Source organism: Emydura macquarii, unplaced genomic scaffold, assembly GCF_026122565.2.
Source record: "Emydura macquarii macquarii isolate MOO-44397 ecotype Brisbane River unplaced genomic scaffold, CSIRO-AGI_Emac_v2 contig_306, whole genome shotgun sequence".
Lineage (NCBI taxonomy): Eukaryota > Metazoa > Chordata > Testudines > Chelidae > Emydura > Emydura macquarii.
In genome coordinates, this window is record NW_027130443.1 from 7,915,356 (window position 1) to 7,933,410 (window position 18,055).

General features: G+C 47.2%; 1 protein-coding gene across 1 annotated transcript; it reads right to left on the reverse strand.

Annotated features, from left to right (window-relative positions):
* Positions 1-131: 131 nt before the first annotated feature.
* Positions 132-16,400, reverse strand: SIRT6 (sirtuin 6). Its single transcript, XM_067554510.1, has 8 exons — positions 16,261-16,400; positions 15,464-15,591; positions 12,188-12,370; positions 5,436-5,495; positions 4,495-4,590; positions 3,437-3,517; positions 2,254-2,377; positions 132-606 (listed from the first exon to the last, which is right to left on the reverse strand). The coding sequence occupies exons 1-8, from the start codon at positions 16,324-16,326 to the stop codon at positions 259-261; spliced, it is 1,086 nt and encodes a 361-aa protein (XP_067410611.1). The 5' UTR covers positions 16,327-16,400; the 3' UTR covers positions 132-258.
* Between the last annotated feature and the right edge of the window lie 1,655 nt (positions 16,401-18,055).

Consider the following 18,055-nt stretch of genomic DNA (forward strand, 5'->3'; position numbering starts at 1 on the left):
AGCAACGCGGACGGCAGGGTTTGGCTCAGCAGTCAGACATCCCCACGGCAGACGGGGCAGCTGTAACTCACCACTGCTGGGTAACTGGAGACCAGCCCTCCCTTGACCGGTGACGCAGCTGCACAGACACACACCATTTAAGTATATTTAATACTTACAAAAAAGGGGGGGGTGATATTTAAAGGTATAAAAAGGACGGTCAGAAAAGCGGCCCAGGCTAGTTTCTAAGACGAACGACAAACAGCAAAGAGGAGTCTGTCAGGTGAGCAGCGATTCCACTTTCACCCTCTTGGCTGCTACTGGACTGCTGCCTGAGCCAGGACATTCCTGTTTCAGCCTGCCAGAGTGCTCCTTGCGTGCGGTCCCGAGCCCCAGGCATGCCCCGTCAGGCCCCTCTGTTGTGCCGTTGTGGTGGGAGCAGGGCTCTTCCTTGGCCGGCCGCTGAGCACCTGGGTCGAGTGGTAGGGGCGGTTCAGGCTTCACGAGCTCAGATCTCTCCACCACTGCCGGCCCTGCCCATTCGGGGATCTCCAGACCAAGTTGCTTCATCAGCTTTGCCATGACTTCGTCCACATAGCCATGGATGCGCACGTCAGCTTGCCTGTCCTACGGTCAAGGGAAAGGTCACAGGCTCAGAAAGTGGACGGCTCTGCAGCCTTAGTGTTCACATGCACGTCCAGAGGGCAGGAACCTTTCAGCTCAACAACACTGGCCATAATCCAGCCCAGCGCTGGAGCAACCAGAATTGTCACCAACCAATCGCTTTCTGGTCACCTAGATGAAAGGAGCTGGTGACCTTTTACTAATTCAGTCTGGGGGCCACAAAGCCCTGACATGCAGTTGCTCTCTCACTGTTGCTACAGGCTGAGGACAAAACTGACCAGCTCTGGGAGAATTCCAAACACCAAGCAATTTGAGGTCTCTCTCAAGGGAGATCTGACCCCAATGATTTCGCTCTGGTTTTCAAGGGCTGTGTGTGCGCACGTGAATTGGGTGGGGCCCTGCAACACCTGGCAATTTGCCTAAGCATCACATCTTGGAGTAACTTTCAGCTCTGCACTGAAGGGCAACATTCGGGACAGATTTCAGAACTGTCCCTACTATTATCTTGATGGAGAAATGAGGGATGAGTTGGTGGTTTAAAGAGGCAGGATTATTCCTCCTGAAGTTTAAGAAACAAGTATCCCTGTGGATTTCAGGAACATACCCACACAAAGTGCACAGTGAGTCTCACCCTCAAGACAGCTAGAAATGGAGAGTCTTTCAGCCAGGATGTGAAAAGGTCCAGAAGCTACATAGCATGGACGAAGCCCGACAGCATAGCGGAACCCCATTAACACATGGTATCTTCAGGCTGACCACCCACTTTCACAAACACCCCATGTTTTTGGTCAGAAGAGTGACGTGAAAAGCAGCACTACGGGCCTCTATATTTTGGGAGGGGTTATGGGGGGCTCTAAGGTAACCTGTCGAAATAGACTCGTTGAATCACTATAGAAAGAGTTCTGTAATGAAGGATCTTACACAGGCTGACATGGGGACTAGTTAACCGGGTGGTTTTTAAACCTCTAACCTCAATACACTTTGATGGTCTTGAAAACAAACTGCCTTGGTTACTTAACAGGATTCTAATGATGTGGGGGAGGTCTGAACAGAAATAAAACTGGTCAAATTCTACAGTCTCGCCCCAAGGACTTAACTTGGAGGGGTTATGTAGCCCTCAGGATTCCAATTCACCTGAGGACACATGAGGGTTTTTGATTCCACTGGAAGGTTTATTTTAATCGCAGATCTAAGGTCTAACAATGGTGACCCAGCATGTTTACTTAGGCCTGGTCCACACTTACCTTAAAATTCGGTGGCAGTTACACAAGCTACGCAGAGTAGCCTGCGTAACTCCCATCGACTTCTTAACTTCCATTGTGCACGCGCCACTTGAGGGGTTTTTTTTAACAAGTCAACTTCTGGATCGACTGAGCGGGTCTTCACTGACCGCTCAATCGATCCGGATAGATCGATCTGACGGCAGTGAATTCACCGCCGTCAGTGAAGACGTACCTTTACTAAACTAGGTTGATTTCTTTTAGCTGGCATTGTAAGTGGGCCGCCTGGCTCCTGGACCGACCCACTTCTGCAGGATTCAATCAAGCACCCACAAATGCTGGGTGCTACTGCTGGAATAAAACCGAGGCCCGTCCGGCTGTAGCTGTGCAGCTCTGAGCTCAAGGTGCCGTCCAAAGCATTTTAACTCACGTGCTTCGTTGCCTGCAGATTTACAATGACCAGCTTCCCTCCTTTCCTTTTAGTGAGCAGCGGGAGATTGCCACTGGGTTTGATCTGAAGAGAGGTCCCCAGAGTGACTGACAAATCAGCTTTCCTGCAGGCAGAAAATAAAACAGCAAGCCCTTGAAAGGGAACAGAGCCACGCCAGCCTCAAAGACTGCAGTTGCTTTCTCTAAGAAGACAGAAAGCCAGACTCCATTCAGCACGCTAGACGCTGGTCTTACTGCCCCTCTGACGAGCCATATGTTACAAGTGTTCTAATAAACTGCATCTTGACGTCGTTTCAGAATTGGAACATGTGAAATCGGGGAACAAAACCCCCATTTCAAATTATGATCAACAGTCTTAAGACTGGCAGTTCTTTGGGGGCAAGGACTCTCTCTCTTCTGTGCTTGTACACTGTCTAGCACAATGGGGCGCTGGTCACTACACCAGTATAAATATAATAATGAACCAGGCCTTGGAAAGTCTTGAAAATCCACCACCCCTAGTTGCAATAATTAGAGATCCTTTCATCTCCTCCCACATACTGCCCCTTTGTACTGTAAGATCTGTGAGGCAGGGACATATTTACTTGGCACTAATCACTTAATGTTCACTGCTACGTCCTCTTAAGGTGCTAGATCAATAATGAGCAACGAATCCCAAGAAATATCCTTCCCTCTTGGGTAATCTCGCAAGCCCCTGGGGACATCCTCACATTCAACCACCACTTCACTGGCAAAAGCTCTTGGCTTCTGAATGCTGCCTTTTCCCTACAATCGGCAAAGCCTTTTGGTGATAGGCCAGGTGCACACTCAGTCTCAAGAGGAAGAGTGGGTCTGCTCAGGGGATGCTCTATGTACACTTTATTTTCCTTTGACCCCTGAAATCCAGTAGTAACAAGCTCCCATTGCATTTGATAATTCTGGACAGCTACAGCCATGCTTCATGATTAGACAGGGTTAAAATCCTGGAGTAAAAGATCAGTGAACTGGGAATGGCAGGTCAGATTCCAAGTACCTGAACAGCCCATTTCATCCCAGCAGAAGGCAAGCGGCTTGGAGAGGTCTCAGAGCAATGGTTCGCTTGCTGAATGAGTTATCAGGTGGTTTGACTGAGGTACCAAGTTTTAAACAAAAGGCACCAAACACAGCGCTGTGGAAAGCAATACCTGCAGGCTTCGTCTGCCAGACTGAGGTCCCGATCAGGCAGGGAGTCTTCCCAGTCTAAAATAGTGTCTATTAACTTTCCTCTGGAAAAAAAAAATCCAACAGGAAACAGGGTTAGTTTTGCTCTCAGACAATCTGAGACAGGGACCCAACTGCAGAGCTGCTGAGGAGTGGCTTATCAAACAACACTGGGCCATTTCCTGTTTACTGGCTCTTGATTTCCATCTCCAATTAGCTCCATTTGTAAGATGGATTTTCTAACTCCTGCCTGCGTAAGCTCAGCCTGAGATCTGAGAGTCAAGCTGGGTTCAGCAATCATGATTCTGCTCTCAGTTACCCCTGCACAGCCCCCGGCACTGAGGGACAGAACGTGGCCCTGCAACTAGAACTTGCTTAACAATTCTGTGATGAGGGGTGAGCTGGAATGGAGTCCATGGGCCTGACATTTTGCTGATCTGGACCTTGGGCAGTCATTGAAACCAGTCCATACTGGGTGCAAAGAGCTACCAAGTCGGAATGGTGGTATCTTACACCCAATTGGCACTGGTGTAAATGATCCCAGAAGGTGCAGAGCCGTGGATAATCTGCTGGAGGAGAGATAATGCCCTTCTCAACACAGCAATCGCACAACGCAGCCGCAACGGACCCTCACATAGCCCTGTCTTCAGGGAGCAAGAGGAGGGAGATTTGCAAAGATGCAAAGGGCACCTAACTCCCATTGACGGACAATGTGAATCAGGTGCAGAGTTCCCATTTGTACCTTTGAAGATCTCCCGCACAGTCTCCGCTTTTCATAGGAGAGAGTTTAATGGACGTAACCTGACCCGAGGGGGTTTGAGTGTACGAACTCACTCACTCCTAACACAGAGAAGCAAACACGAGCCACTGGCCCTACATTAAGTACCTAGAGAAGCCCTCCTGGTATGCTCAGACTGTACCATGCGGTACAAACCAAAGTGAGACACATCCAGGAAATGCTGCCTTTCAAAATGGTGCCTTTCGGCAGGACGCACTTCTGCCCTTCCCTCCCCCCCCGAGGCTGTCATTACATGATACATACCGGCAGGCACGAAGCCCTCGAGCTTTGGAGACATCGCACAGCCTGCCTGTTGGCTTGAGGCCCATGCTGCCCACGACAGCATCCCGCACGTACTGTCTTCAGATGCAATAAGAAAGGATGCGATTCAGGGTGCAAGACAAAAAACCAAGTTTGTTCACAGCAATTAGCATGCAAGTGCCTAGATAAGGCAGGCGCTAGAACGCACCAGCCAGATTCCAGACCATGCGACTGAGTAATTGGAAGGAAGATATAAAGGCAGAAAAAGATTGAGAATCATGCCCCTTTGGCGCTAAGAGAAGTTGGAGACTAACATTATTGGCCAACTCCATCCCCAGTGTAACTAGGGAAAGGAAACACTTACACCAGGCATTAATTTGTCCCTCCACCTCGGTTCTGCCTGTGGCAATTTCCCTCTCAAGGAGTTTAGAGCAATAACTTCAGAACTTATTATTTGTATTTGCTAAGACTCAAAAGGCAAAATGCAGACTGCTGCGACCCCTTATTCCTATTTAGCAAACACGTACAAGACTTTGCTACATGGAGAGACCACCGATATTTAAGCCTTCGCATGATCAATATAACATGATGAATTGATTACTGGAGCTGTGAAGGTCTTCTAGAGGGGCACGAGTTAATGATCTCCCATTAAGTGGTGAGATTTAAGTATTTATTCAGGATTTGCATGGAAGGGATTTACTCATAACACATGCCTGTCCTCTATGCATCATGTGCTTATCTGCCAGAAGCCCATGTGGTGATCAATCTTGACTCATGCTAGAACAAATAGTTATACAACAGAATCCAAAACTGCCACGACCATCTGTACCCCCAGAGACACACGGAAGGGCTACGATATCTATCAGCCGGCACGGCAGGGGAGAGATTCACTCACGCTGCCATTTTACAAACAAACGTGTCTTGAGCAGCAGGGGATGACGTACTTGCCACATTTCACACATTCCTCCACAAACATGTTCCCGTGCAGCTCGGCCAGCTTGTCCCTGCAGAAGAAACCACACAGATTAACAGAAACCCAGAGACAACAATGCCTCCTGGTGACACATCAGGCTGCTAAAGAGACTTATTTCCAGCTGTCATGGATGGATCATGCCCAAACAGTCTGACAATTTCTAGCTCTGATGAAAGATATTGTTCTGGATGAAACACTTCTGTGCTGGCAGGGATCGGGCCATGTGGTCCAAAGGTTTCTGGACGGCAACGCCACAGGTTGAATCTCCCCAAAGGTGAGCCATGTTATTTCCTTCAGAGCCACCTGCTAGCAGCACCCTCAGTATTGCTGCCATTTCCCCAGAGCTCCCCAAAACCCAATAAGCCCACAGGTCTAAATCAAACACAGCTGATGGGATTCCTTTGTTAGCACATTTATTCCTAATAAATAATAATGTGTCTTTTTATGTATTTGTATGATGGCAGCTTGTATAATGTACCTTTATTGTGGGGTATGAATTTTCAGTGTTAAATCCTAGAGGAGAAGAAAGGAGGAGTTTCAGATAATATACACCAGTCATAGATCAGGCCCCGCTGTGCTAGGCGCTGCACAAACTCAGAACAGAGAGACTGTCCTTGCCCTAAAGAGCTCTCAGTCTAAGTAGGTTCAAATGAAAAACCAGCAATTCTGTAAGTTAAACACTACACAGAGTTCCCACTCTAGCTGCTACTGTAATACAAGTACTAGCATCCCCAACCAAAACCAGGGTTGTAAGGAGCGGAAGAATTTTGTGACGCGGGGGCAGCATAGTGACCAGGCTAGGCCTCAGTTAGCATAAGTAATAATAGTTAGGCCCCATGAGCAAAGGTCGGCCTCTCAAGCAAAGCCAGGTGCCTCATGACCTGGGCATAAACTCAGGAAATACGTTAACCGCACCATGACCTAGATGAGAGCTTGAAATAGAGCAGCTAGCGAGGAACACAAGTAACCACAGCTTATAGCGGATGGGTCCCTAGTTAAGTGCCAATAGCAGAGAGAACAACAAATGTTAGGACCCAATCCCCAAGTGGATTGAGACATAACCAATGAGCTTATTGCTAGAAGTGGGGGGAAAGAAGTATATTGGGACCCCCCGGGTGCTGCCCGGCCCTGAAGCTCTCCGCAGACCCGTAGAGGATCCAGCGGGTGCTGCGTGGCAGGTTTGCTCCCTGGTTGCAGTCTGCTTACAAGGGGGTGATGGGCTTCCCCTTCCTTATTGTGGTAAGCGCCTGATTTATATCCCCAGCAGCTGAGTGTTGTAATAATAGCCTAAGATTTGTAACTTTCACAGTTTGAGTGCTGCTTAAATAAACTAACAGTGTAAGGTACTTCCTCATCTGGCTGCTCTTTTCTTGCTACTGGGATATCAAACCACAAAATCCTCCGCCTTGGCGGATCACAAGGGTCCACTGTATACTGTGCATGTAGTGAGAGAGTCCCTGCCTGAGCACTTATCATCCAAATAGACAAGACAAAGGATGAGAGGGGGAAACTGGCAAAGAGAAGAGAAGTGACTTTCCCAAGGTCACAGCAGGTAACTAGCAGAGTCAGTAATACAATCCTGGTCTCCTGCCTTCCAGTCCAGTGTCCTATCCACTAGACCAGGGCTCCCAAACGGTGATACACGACTTTCCAGCCATTCACTTCACAAGTTTCTGAGAAGATGGCACATGAACCAATGAAGTCTGGGAGACGCTGCACTAGACCATTCTGCCTCTAACTAGTTAGGCCTACTGCCCATATGGACTCAGACACAGATGATACACATTTACCAACCTGCTTGCTCGTTCAGCACCTAGCCCATTATGAAATTTCACCCAACCCAAATCCACCGATTGACTTGATTGTCCGCTTGACTTGTGCTAAGAGCAGGCCTTAAAAAAATTAGAAAAAGACAACTTTTGGCATTGAACTGTCCTGTTTTCCCATGATTATCCTGCCACCATTTAGATGTAACAAGGCATGGCACAGCACCACGTCGCACAATTGAGGTACAATTTTCAGTATTAAATGCTAGAGGAGAAGGAAGGAGGAGTTTCCGATTATATACACCAGTCACATTTCTAATTCCTTTCCCCTGTTCTGGACCTGATCTGTGATTTTTATTTGAGATCAGTAATAAATGGGTCCATAGCGTCTCTGACTTTTTTATTATTATTATTTTGTCTTGTATGGTTCCAGTTCTTTGCTGTTAATTACATCAAGAGATTTGCACCAAGACTGCGACAGTAGCGTCAGCGTGATTCGTCGAGTACCTCGGAAACCACCTTCAATTGCTTCTGTAAGATCAGTGCCTCTTTGTAAAAGTCCTTTGTTGTGGAAAGTGCATTTGTTTTGATCAAAGTTCCCCTTGTGCTCAGTACAACTTTCAACAGACTGAAGTTTGTGGGATGCAGATGTAAAGACGCAGCCTTCCTGCGTTCTGCAGACATCAGGGGGAAGCTGGGACAGCAACCACAAAGCTGACTGTAGAAGTTTAATAATTCTTCTGCAAGCACAATGTACACAGTTAGACTCCGATTCAACAAAGCACTTAAGTCTATGCCTAAATCACGTTGACTTCAGTGGGTTTAAGTGCTTTGCTGAGTCAGGGCTTAAGTGAGGTTTAAATGTGCTTGTAACAAGGATAGTAGGGACAAGGGGGTTACTCAACATCTGTTTTGTGATGTGTCCCTTTAAGGTTCCTGGGACTTTTAGAGCGGACAAATGCCTAGGAAAGGACAGAGGCAGGAAATGGGAGAGAGGAGGATGATCCCAGAGGAATAGTTAATGCTTGGGGAAAATCCAGGCTACTGTTTCTTTAAGGGCCTGCTCCTCTTCCACACTAGAAGTCCAGGGAACCTTAAAGGCACATCACAAAATAGGTGCTGACTGACTCCTAGCCTCTACTACCCTCGAGGGGAGAGTCACCCATTTTACAATGTCCAGCCCTCACACAGGAGTAGCTTAGGATGACTGCTCCAGAGATCTCGCTTTTTCTCCACTTTATACATTGTCTGAATAAATGGCAAAGGGCCTTTGTCATACTTTGCTCTGTACTTTTGAATAGTATCTTCAACAACTAGGAAACAATATTCTTTTAGGAAGGAGGAATGGTTCCAATATGAAAGTCAGGACTATTGAGTAGAACATATGGATGCATCTAGTTATGATAGGGTCATTTCTCATGTTGAAGCAACAATCTTGCATTAATGGCAATGTAAATTGTTTTCGTTCTTCCTGTAATTTTTTCTGGTTTCTTAGCTTACAATTCTAGCTGTGGGCCTGGGAATTTAAATCTGTCTGGAAAAGAATATCCGGAGCAAACTGCTTCAATTCCTTCTTCAGACTGCTCCATTTTTGCTACATAGCGAAATTAGAATAAGAAAAGATTGCGACTCTTATCAAGGTCAAATCTTTGCCTTTTTTTCATGGCACAATCACTGTTTGATCTTTGCCCTTTTTTGCTGTTAATGATGAACAGAGATTGCTCCTGAATAAAACTGATGTTGAACTGCTGGAAAGCCTAACAGTGGGACAAGAAAAGCATCTCACTTGCCGGCTCAAACTCAGCATTCTGCTCTTCCACTTCAATGAGCAAAATTTTATTCAATGACATTTGATCTTGAAAAAAAAATAGATTTCCTGAACTCCAAGATGAGTGTGGACACTATCTATCTTTCTATTTATCAACTCCAGGCAGTGTAAATATGATCAGTTAGAAAGATTTGTGTATTTTCACTACTCCAGTCACTTGTTTTCTACCACTTCCTTCAATCTACCCATTTTTAGTCAGAAATTCACACACTGATATTTGACAATTGATGAACATTTGCCATATTGATCAATAGCTTTACATTTGCTACTGCTCGGATGCTACCTACCAAATTCAATACTAAAGCCTAAAAATAAGTTGAGCTGGCCAGTTTTGTACAGAACCACATCATCAATTGCCCTGTCCACATCATCTAGAATCTAGTAAACCAAGCCCTAACTGTTCGCAGGTTCACACATTTCTCTAACATCCAAAGACTGTTAATGCCACCCAGTAGCCACATTCCCCTCAATAACCAGCAGTTTAATGTATTCCCCTTCTGCTCTGGGCTTTTTTAGGCAGTTCAATTGGTTTCCTGTTGTTTCCTAGCAGGCATAAGAACCTTGATCACTTTCTTCATCATTTTAGAACTGTTAACATTTTAATTCACAGACTGAAATGAGACTCTCCTGTTTCTCATATAAAATGTGTTCATATCAGTACTTGAAAGTGACACGCAGGCCTTGCCCACACACAGAAATTGCACCAGTTAAACTAAGCCAGTTTAAAAAAACCAACACCTCCCACCTTTAATCTATCTGATGCATATGTATGTTCACAACAAGCCACAGAAATTCCAAAAAATTAGAGTGCCCAGTTGGGATAGCCCAGTTGCTATCCCAGAGCTCTCATGAGAACCTTCTCGAGGCATGAAGTTGGCTCCCCCACATTCAAAAGAAACCGAGCCGACTTTGTAAAAGAGAGGTTTGTATTGCTAAGAAAAATAATTAAACTCCGAGTTTCCTCATGGGACAAGAACACAAGCAAATATCTCCTCAAGCCAGACAGCTACTAGATTTGCTACCTAGCTAACACCATGTCATGCTGTTTGTGAGATATACTTTCTCTAAAGAAGCAAGTTCCCATTCACACACCCTCCCCAGCGCCTCTTCATTTATATTTTCTTTCTTGAATTAAAATTGCATTCTCATCTACCAACCCGATCCAAGCACTCAAGCACACAAGGCAAATAACCCATTTGTTTTAAGTGCTAGATATGTTCTGTCAGGGGTATTTTTATTGGAGGGTATTTATTTTATTGAAGGAAGAAGCAGTCTTTTCCAGCCTGAGCTAATGGAAAGGCAGGTTCCTTTGAGGACATCTTTGAAGCTGTCTTTACCTGACTAAGTGCAGTTCGGTCTCTACCTCCATACACATGGGGATTAGAGAGCTTGCATCCACATGTCAATTAAGTGCACAGCTCACAGCTGGGGGCACAGCGCTGTGTTGTTTTAGACTTTATTACAAGGAGGATGCAGGAAGTGAAGCAAACAAATCAAGTAAACCACATCACTGATAAACTGAAGATAAACCTGAAATGCAGGAACATCTCCCCCTTGTGCCCCTTCTGAAACGTTACAAATGCATGGGGCAAAGCATAATTTAAAGGCACTCTAGATCCAGTAAAGATCTCACTGAACAGATGGGGTTGGGATGGTGTTTATTAACCTTACCTGACGAAACCCAGTTTACCTAAAACAAAAACTCCTGCAAAATCCACTACTTGGAGACGAATCATATGAAAAGCTGTACTTGCACAGAGCAGCGCAAGGGTTAAGATAGCCAAGTTAGCCTAACTGAAATTAGTTTGATGTTCTTCGTCTAGTTCCAGGGGACAGGTGTCCACAATAGGCCACAAATAGCATCCTTGTTGGCAGTTTTCATAAAGAAGCCAAGGACTGAATAGGGTACAGAGCTTAATTCTTTTTCTTAGCAATACAAACATTCCCCTTTCTCCAAAGGGTCCCTCTAGATTAGCAATAAGGTGCATGTACAGGATGGCATGGGGGAGGGTTGCTGGATCTGATCTTGCAGAGAGGACTTCATTCTCCAAGAGGAACAACCCAGCATTGTCACAAGCATTACATTAGCTGTGCGTGCATTACACTAGTAAAGGGAAGCTGACCTTACACTAGTCAGAAGCACAGATTTACCAACCTAAGAGGCCTGGCAACCAATGCGCAATCTCAGTAATTTTACAATGCAGCCTTGAGTTATCCTCCTTTCAAACAGAGGTGCAGCCCACAGAGCTGTCCAGCACCTTGCACACTAGCAGTGCTCTGTAAATACTCAGACAATTTAGATCTGTGACCAAAGAGAAATTTTCCCATTTTCACGTGAAAGGGTCCTACAGATGCACAAAGAGCAGAACTAGCAGATTAAGCCAACAGTCCCCATAAGACCATAGAGGGAGGCGATGGCAGAATGGACTAATGTAGCCAGTCCACAAATTCAGCCCTTACCAACATTGTGAATCATGCTTCCAATGGCAAGCTATACCGGCTGCTTTATATAAACCAATGTCTGCCCTTTAACAGAGAGAGTGGGGGCTCGATCTCGGGGGGCAATTCAAATCCATTTGTACTGAGCCCCAGCACAGCTTTGGGAAGTAGTTCTGGAACTATATGGGTCACTGCCCTTAAAAAAAAGAAAGATCCTCTGTTAGAAACAGCAACAAAGGAAGAATTGGATTTAGCTTGCTCCAGCAAACGACCACAAGAAGATTAGATGGTGCTGATGCTGTTATATCCACCTCTATCCCAGTCCCACAGCCCCTCGCCCTCTTTAGATCCAATTCAGCTTATTTTCCCCAAATGCATCACACAGTTCCCCCCACTCACACCCTTCCTGTTGCCTGGGACTAATCGCTGTTTCAATACAAACATGATTAAGAAGCCCTGTTGCTTCTATAGCTGAAGGGGTTCAGGCCCCAGGAATTGCTTTCATCTCCGGAAAGCACCAAAGCATTAATACTTATTTGTTTACAAACATTAGCAGAGATTTGTGCAGCACCCACACACAGAATCCTCCAAAGCCGCACTTGATAAAAAGCAACAACAGGGCAGGCTTTGATGCCTGCTGCCGGCACGCGGGCCCTGCTGGTAGAGAGGTGGATAAGGGAGGTGCAGTACCGTGGGAATCCAGAACGCACATGCAGGCCATCCACGTTCTGGCTGACCAGGAACTTCAAGATGCCAACTCTCTGCAGCTCCAGCAGCGCCATGTGGGTCTTGGAAGGCCTCGCATTCTCAAAGGTAGTGTCAAACTTGGGGGACAATCCCCTCTCCTCCATAGTCCACACGCCATTGGGCCCTCTGTTGGGGGGGAAGGGAAAGAAGTCAAGTTATACAGTAACTGGAGCCAGCAAGTTAAGCAGCAGTCAGGAGACACCACGCGAGCCCTAATGAAGGGGGAGAGAGCAAAGTGAATTGCTAAATGAAGGTGACCTGTTACCATGGTATTTCAGTCCTCGATGTGATGAGAACACATCTGGGCCCTACAGCTGTAACCTTGGTGCTTAAATCAATGATGCTGCTGCAGGCGACATTTTAATATTAAAAAGTAACTAGCAAGATGGAAATGAGAATGCTAATTTCTACCCTGCCCCAAATCACATTCAGGACTTGAAAGGAGAGGCATGAAGAGCGGGCAGTGCTGGGAGGAGGGCATTCAATGGAGAGCAAAGTCCAATGCGGAGAGCTCAAAGCTGAGTGCGGACTACAGGGCATGACAGTGGTGCAATGGCATTAGGTTTAATTAGGAGCAGTCAGGGGAGAAATAACTGCCTGAGATATCAGGAAGAGCATGATCTCTGCAAATGAGAGGCCTAGATGGGAAGGGCAGCCCATGGCATAGTCCACAGGAGTCTCATTTGGGCCAAATCCAGAGGCTTGCTCAATGGTGACATGAGCCACACCACGCAGAGTTAACATGTAACTTGCATGCTGAGGAGATGGTAGCTGGAGAAGCAGCCACCAAGAGGGCATCAGAAAGTAGCTCCATCCCCTGCACTTCATCTTCCCTCCACCAGCTGACTTTCCTGCTAGGACTCTGCCCAGGGCACGTAAATTGCCCCTCATTTACCTCTGTGTAACATACACTTATTCTTTAAGTGGCCTCTAGATTCAGTCTGAAGAGTATCTCAGATTCACTGACTGGGGAACGTGTGTGTGTTGGGAGCTGAGAGCACCGACCAGCTGGTTAGCTGGACACAGAATCAGAAATCAAGAGACTGAAGAGGCCTTGTAGGTCACCTCCAGAGCAGGATTATGCTGTAGGGAATATTTTCCAGAGCTTTGCCCAATCTTAAATTAACTGAGCAATGGCACTTCCATTACTTCCCCTGACAGACTAGCCCACAGTCTGAGAGCTCTCCAGTATCAATGCTTCCTAATGTGGAGCCCACTTGCATCCCATTACTCCTGGCTACTCCCCCTTAAAACACTCCATGCCCCCCACCCTCACCCAGTTGTTTACACCCTTCAACCAGAACCCAGGCCAATGTGTGTTCTAGACTGTGCTACCTACTGTGTGACGCTGGGCAAGTCATGTCACCTCTGTGCCTCAGTTTCCCCATATTTGAACATGGATAGTAATACTCCCCAGAGCAGAGCACAAGTCTGCAGTCCAGAGGCACCACCAGGGAGATTCTGGGCACCATTACATTACCGTAGGATGTTCCAGACTAACCCCATCAGTTTAAACTCAGCATCCTCTCACTAATAAGACAGGCTGACGGTAGCCACACCTACTGGAAGTGAAAGTAACCAGATGGGAACAAGCACGATGGGACATTTTACTGGGCCAAAAAACGAAGTTTGCAGGCAAAAGCATAGTAGGAATTGCACTGCTGGGTCCCAGAAAGCCAGTGTGCATAACCTGCTTTCAGGGCGCTTCAGATAGGTCCGCAGAAAAACAGTGCCACCTGGTGTTTAAGAGGAAGAGATGGGTCTTGGAAACAGAAGGGCAACTACTCTCCCGTCATGCCACACAGAGACTGATTTAAGCAATAGGTTACACACCACAGTTAGTAGTTCTGCAATTTCATATCCGAGTTCCTTCAGAACGCTTGGATGAATGCCATCTAGTCCTGGTGACTTCTTATTGTTTAATTTATCAGTTCGTTCCAAAACGTTCTCTACCGACACCTCAATCTGGGACAGTTCCTCATATCTGTTGCCAAAAAATAATAGTTCAGATCTGGCGATCTCCTCTTCATCCTCTGCAGTGAAGACCAATGCAAAAAATTCATTTAGCTTCTCCACAGCAGCCTTGTCTTCCTCGAGTGCTCCTTCAGCACCTCCACTGCCCAGTGGCCCCAGTGATTGGTTGGCAGGCTTCCTGCTTCTGATGTACTTAAAAAAATTGCTGCTAGTTTTTGTCTTTTGCTAGCTGCTCGTCAAATTCTTTCTTGGCCTGCCTAATTATACGTTTACACTTGACTTGGCAGAGTTAATGTTCCTTTCTATTTTCCTCAGTAGGGTTTGACTTCCAATTTTTTAAGGAAGCCCTTTTGCCTCTAACCACCTCTTTTACTCTGCTGTTTAGCCATGGTGGCATTTTTTTAGTCCTCTTGTGTTTTCATTTGGGTTATACATTTAGTTTGAGCCTCTATTATGGTGTTTTTAAATAATCTCCATGCAATTTGCAGGCATTTCACCCTTGTGACTGTTCGTTTTAATTTCTATTTAACTAGCTTCCTCATTTTTTCCCCTTTTTGAAGTTAAGTACTACTGTGGTAATTCTATGATGCTGTTACACTATTAACCAGTATGCATGAAGAAAGAGAGGACATCAGATACCAAGTACTATCACTGCTTGGGTTGGTGAAAGTTAGTGTGTAGGTGCTAACCCCAGAGAATCCTCCCACTGACTTCAGTATCTAATCACAGCACATCTTAGCCACAGAATAGCAAGCTTTTGACTTTGGGAGTTAATTAGAGGAGAGACTATAGACAGAAAGGCAAGAAAACTCTTACCCCCTTTTATCAGAAGATTAGACAGAGGGACGTTTTCCAAAAGTAAAGATTGTAAGACACTCAAGAAATGGACTATCTTCCCTACAGCACTTAATACACAGGCTAACTGGACAAGTACTGGGGATGAAGCCTGAAAACAACTATTCATTTCTCATTAATTTTCACTATACCATCACTAACCCAGTAAAATAACAGTCACTCCTACTACTGCATCTTCCATCCCAGGATCTCCAAGCACTTTATAAACAATAACCTTTTGCCAAACTCCTGCATGCTAGACACATTTTTACAAGTGGGAAAACTGAGGCACCAAGTGACTTGCCGACGGTGAGTTAGTGGCAGAGCCAGGAATAGGGCAGCACTTTGCTCTGACCACTACCCCACGCAGTTTCAGTAATTAAGACTACTTCTTTCCGTTGGTGCCCTGACCTGAAGTCTGGGATTCCTGAAGCTGTACTGATTCCAGCTCCTGTGTGAAACACCACATTGGACGAACTCTTTATCAAGTCTGCTAACGCGCGCACTTTCCTCTCCAGCTCCTCGGGCGGGTCAAAAATCTGAGGGGAAAAGAAAAATTGAAAGGGAGAGACGGAGGTAAATATCCGAGACAGAGGGACATATCCTCTGCCCGCCAGCCCAGCACACAGAAAGGGATAAGCCACTTGACCTGAGCCGCAGAGCTGACCTGCAGGCAGGGAGGACGGGATTACAAGCTGTCTAAGGACAAAAAAAAGTTGTGAGTAGGGGAGAGCAGGAAGAGCCCCGGCTGCCCAACTCCTCGCCTCCAGCTGGAAGAGGGGAGCTAAGTGGGCTCAGAGCGTTCACACTGAAATCTCGCACCTGCTCGGGTGGGATGAGGAGTCAGCGGCCCCAGGGGGAGTGGGCACGGCCCACCCGTGGGGGGGTGAGGGGAAGCGCCCCCAAGGTGGGGGGAGCAGGGGCGCCAGGGGGGTAAGGGGAGCACAGGGCCCTGTCGGGGGGGAGGGGAAGCGCCCTAAGGGGAGGGGGCAGCCCCCCAGGGGGGGGGGGGCGGGGCGCGGAGCAGCCCCCCCAGGGGGGGGAGGGGGTGAGGGCCCCCCAGGTGAGGGGAGCGCAGGACCCCGGTGGGCCGGAGGGAGGCCCCCGATGCTGGGCGAGGGAACCCCAGGAGGCAGTGGGAAGCCCGGCGGGGGGCGGACAGTGGGAAGCCCGGCCCGGAGGAGGGGGCGCTGCTCCTTGGCTCTCACCTCGGGGAGGCCGCACTTGCCCTTGTCCGAGTACGGAGAGAGCCCGGCCGCGTAGTTCACCGACATCCTCCCGCCGGCCCCAGCAGCGCCGCCGCTGCCAATAAAGTTTTCCTTGTTGTCAATTCCTCTAGCGAAGAGAAGGGCGGAAGCGGCCGGGCAGGGCGGACTGAAGTCACCGTCTCTGAAGACGCATGCGCAGATCTCTGAGGAGCGCGCCGGCCGGCGCCATGTTAGCTCCTGGCAAGAAATCTCTCCTCCTCCCCTCCACTAGCGGGGCAGAACTGAGAGATGGAGCCTTAGGCCTGTGCCTAGTGGATCTGTGCATCTGGCTCCTAGGATTGGTGGGGCTACTGGGACAAGGCAGGCCCTAGGGAACAGAGCCCGCCCCGAGCAACACTGCCAGCCCCAGGGTTCAAACATCACGTGTTGGGCTTCACAAATGCAGGGATTGGTTGAAAAATTAGGGTTTTCTAGTTTTTTTTTAATAATACCTTTTGGATTATTTTGCTTCGCACTCTGGTTTTGAATCTGGGGGAGGCACATTTTCCACTTTTCCTCCATAGCCGGGACGGCTCGATCTTTAACAAAAACAAAAAAACAAAACAAAAAAATCCTATGAAATGAAAGATCCCCACATAACACTGGACTCTGGTAACTGGGGTTTGAAGAAATACCCCAAATATCACAGATTTGCAATAAACTCACCAGCAAAGGCTATGCTGCCTAAGGGACGCATAAGGTGACTGGCTGCATTCATGGAGTGCACGGAATACAGCCACAGAGTCCTAAAACAGATCTCCTGTGTTCCTAAAATGTGGCCCTCATGCTCTCTCCCATCAACCATAGGGAGAGGACAAAGCTGGTTTTACTGTTGGAGTTCTCAAGTAATTTCCAGACATCTCCCAAGGACAATGCAAGTGCACAGACAGGTCCCTCTCTATAATAAAGTCTAGGCTCTTGTGTTTTTTGCCCATCATATTTTCTGAGACATTTTTACTGTACCTTCAATTGGGAGGGAATGTACCTCCTTGTCCATCTGCAACATGCCCACCATGCTATGGATGTTAGAGGAAAGTAAATAAATAGAAAACAGGCCCCAATCTTGCAAGAAACTCTGTGTTGGCTGTAGGGGGTCCACCTAATAGCAATCAGTACAGAAGCATGGCCATAGCATTGTCTCGGAATTACAGCTTAGTGATTATGGGAGACTGGGAGTTATGAAACATGTTTTTTGTCTGGCTCTGCCACTACTTCATGCAGTAACTCACTTCACTTCTCTGTGCCTCAGCTTCTCCAGCTGTAAAATTGGGAAAACAACACCTGACCGCACAGAGGTGGTGCGTGAGGCATACTCTGCCCTCGGAGAGCCTTTCACAAAAGGTGCTATGAAAAGGAAATGTATCATGTAATAAAATTGTTAAACATTTTGGCCCAGATCCTCAAAGGTATGTAGGCCCAGAACTTCTGAGAAGACCCTAAATGAACAAGATCCTGGGCCAGGTGAATAATTTCTTTTTGCTGCTGCCTTCCACTTCCTTAAAGGCATGAAAAAAGCAGAGAACACTCAGCCTGGCTTTTGGGAGCTAGCAGAAAATGAGAACAAGCAGTCAGGCAGATGTGTAGGGCCTGGTCATGAGAACTTCTGAGCACCCACAGCTCCTGGTGAAGTAACAGGATGAGGCAGGATGGCAGGGTCCAGCCCCGATGTAGAGAAATGCATTCAGCTCAGTCAAGTGCGGTTGCCACCACACCACTGAGCAGCTTTCCAGAGGTAACGTTACCTGTAGCAGGTGAG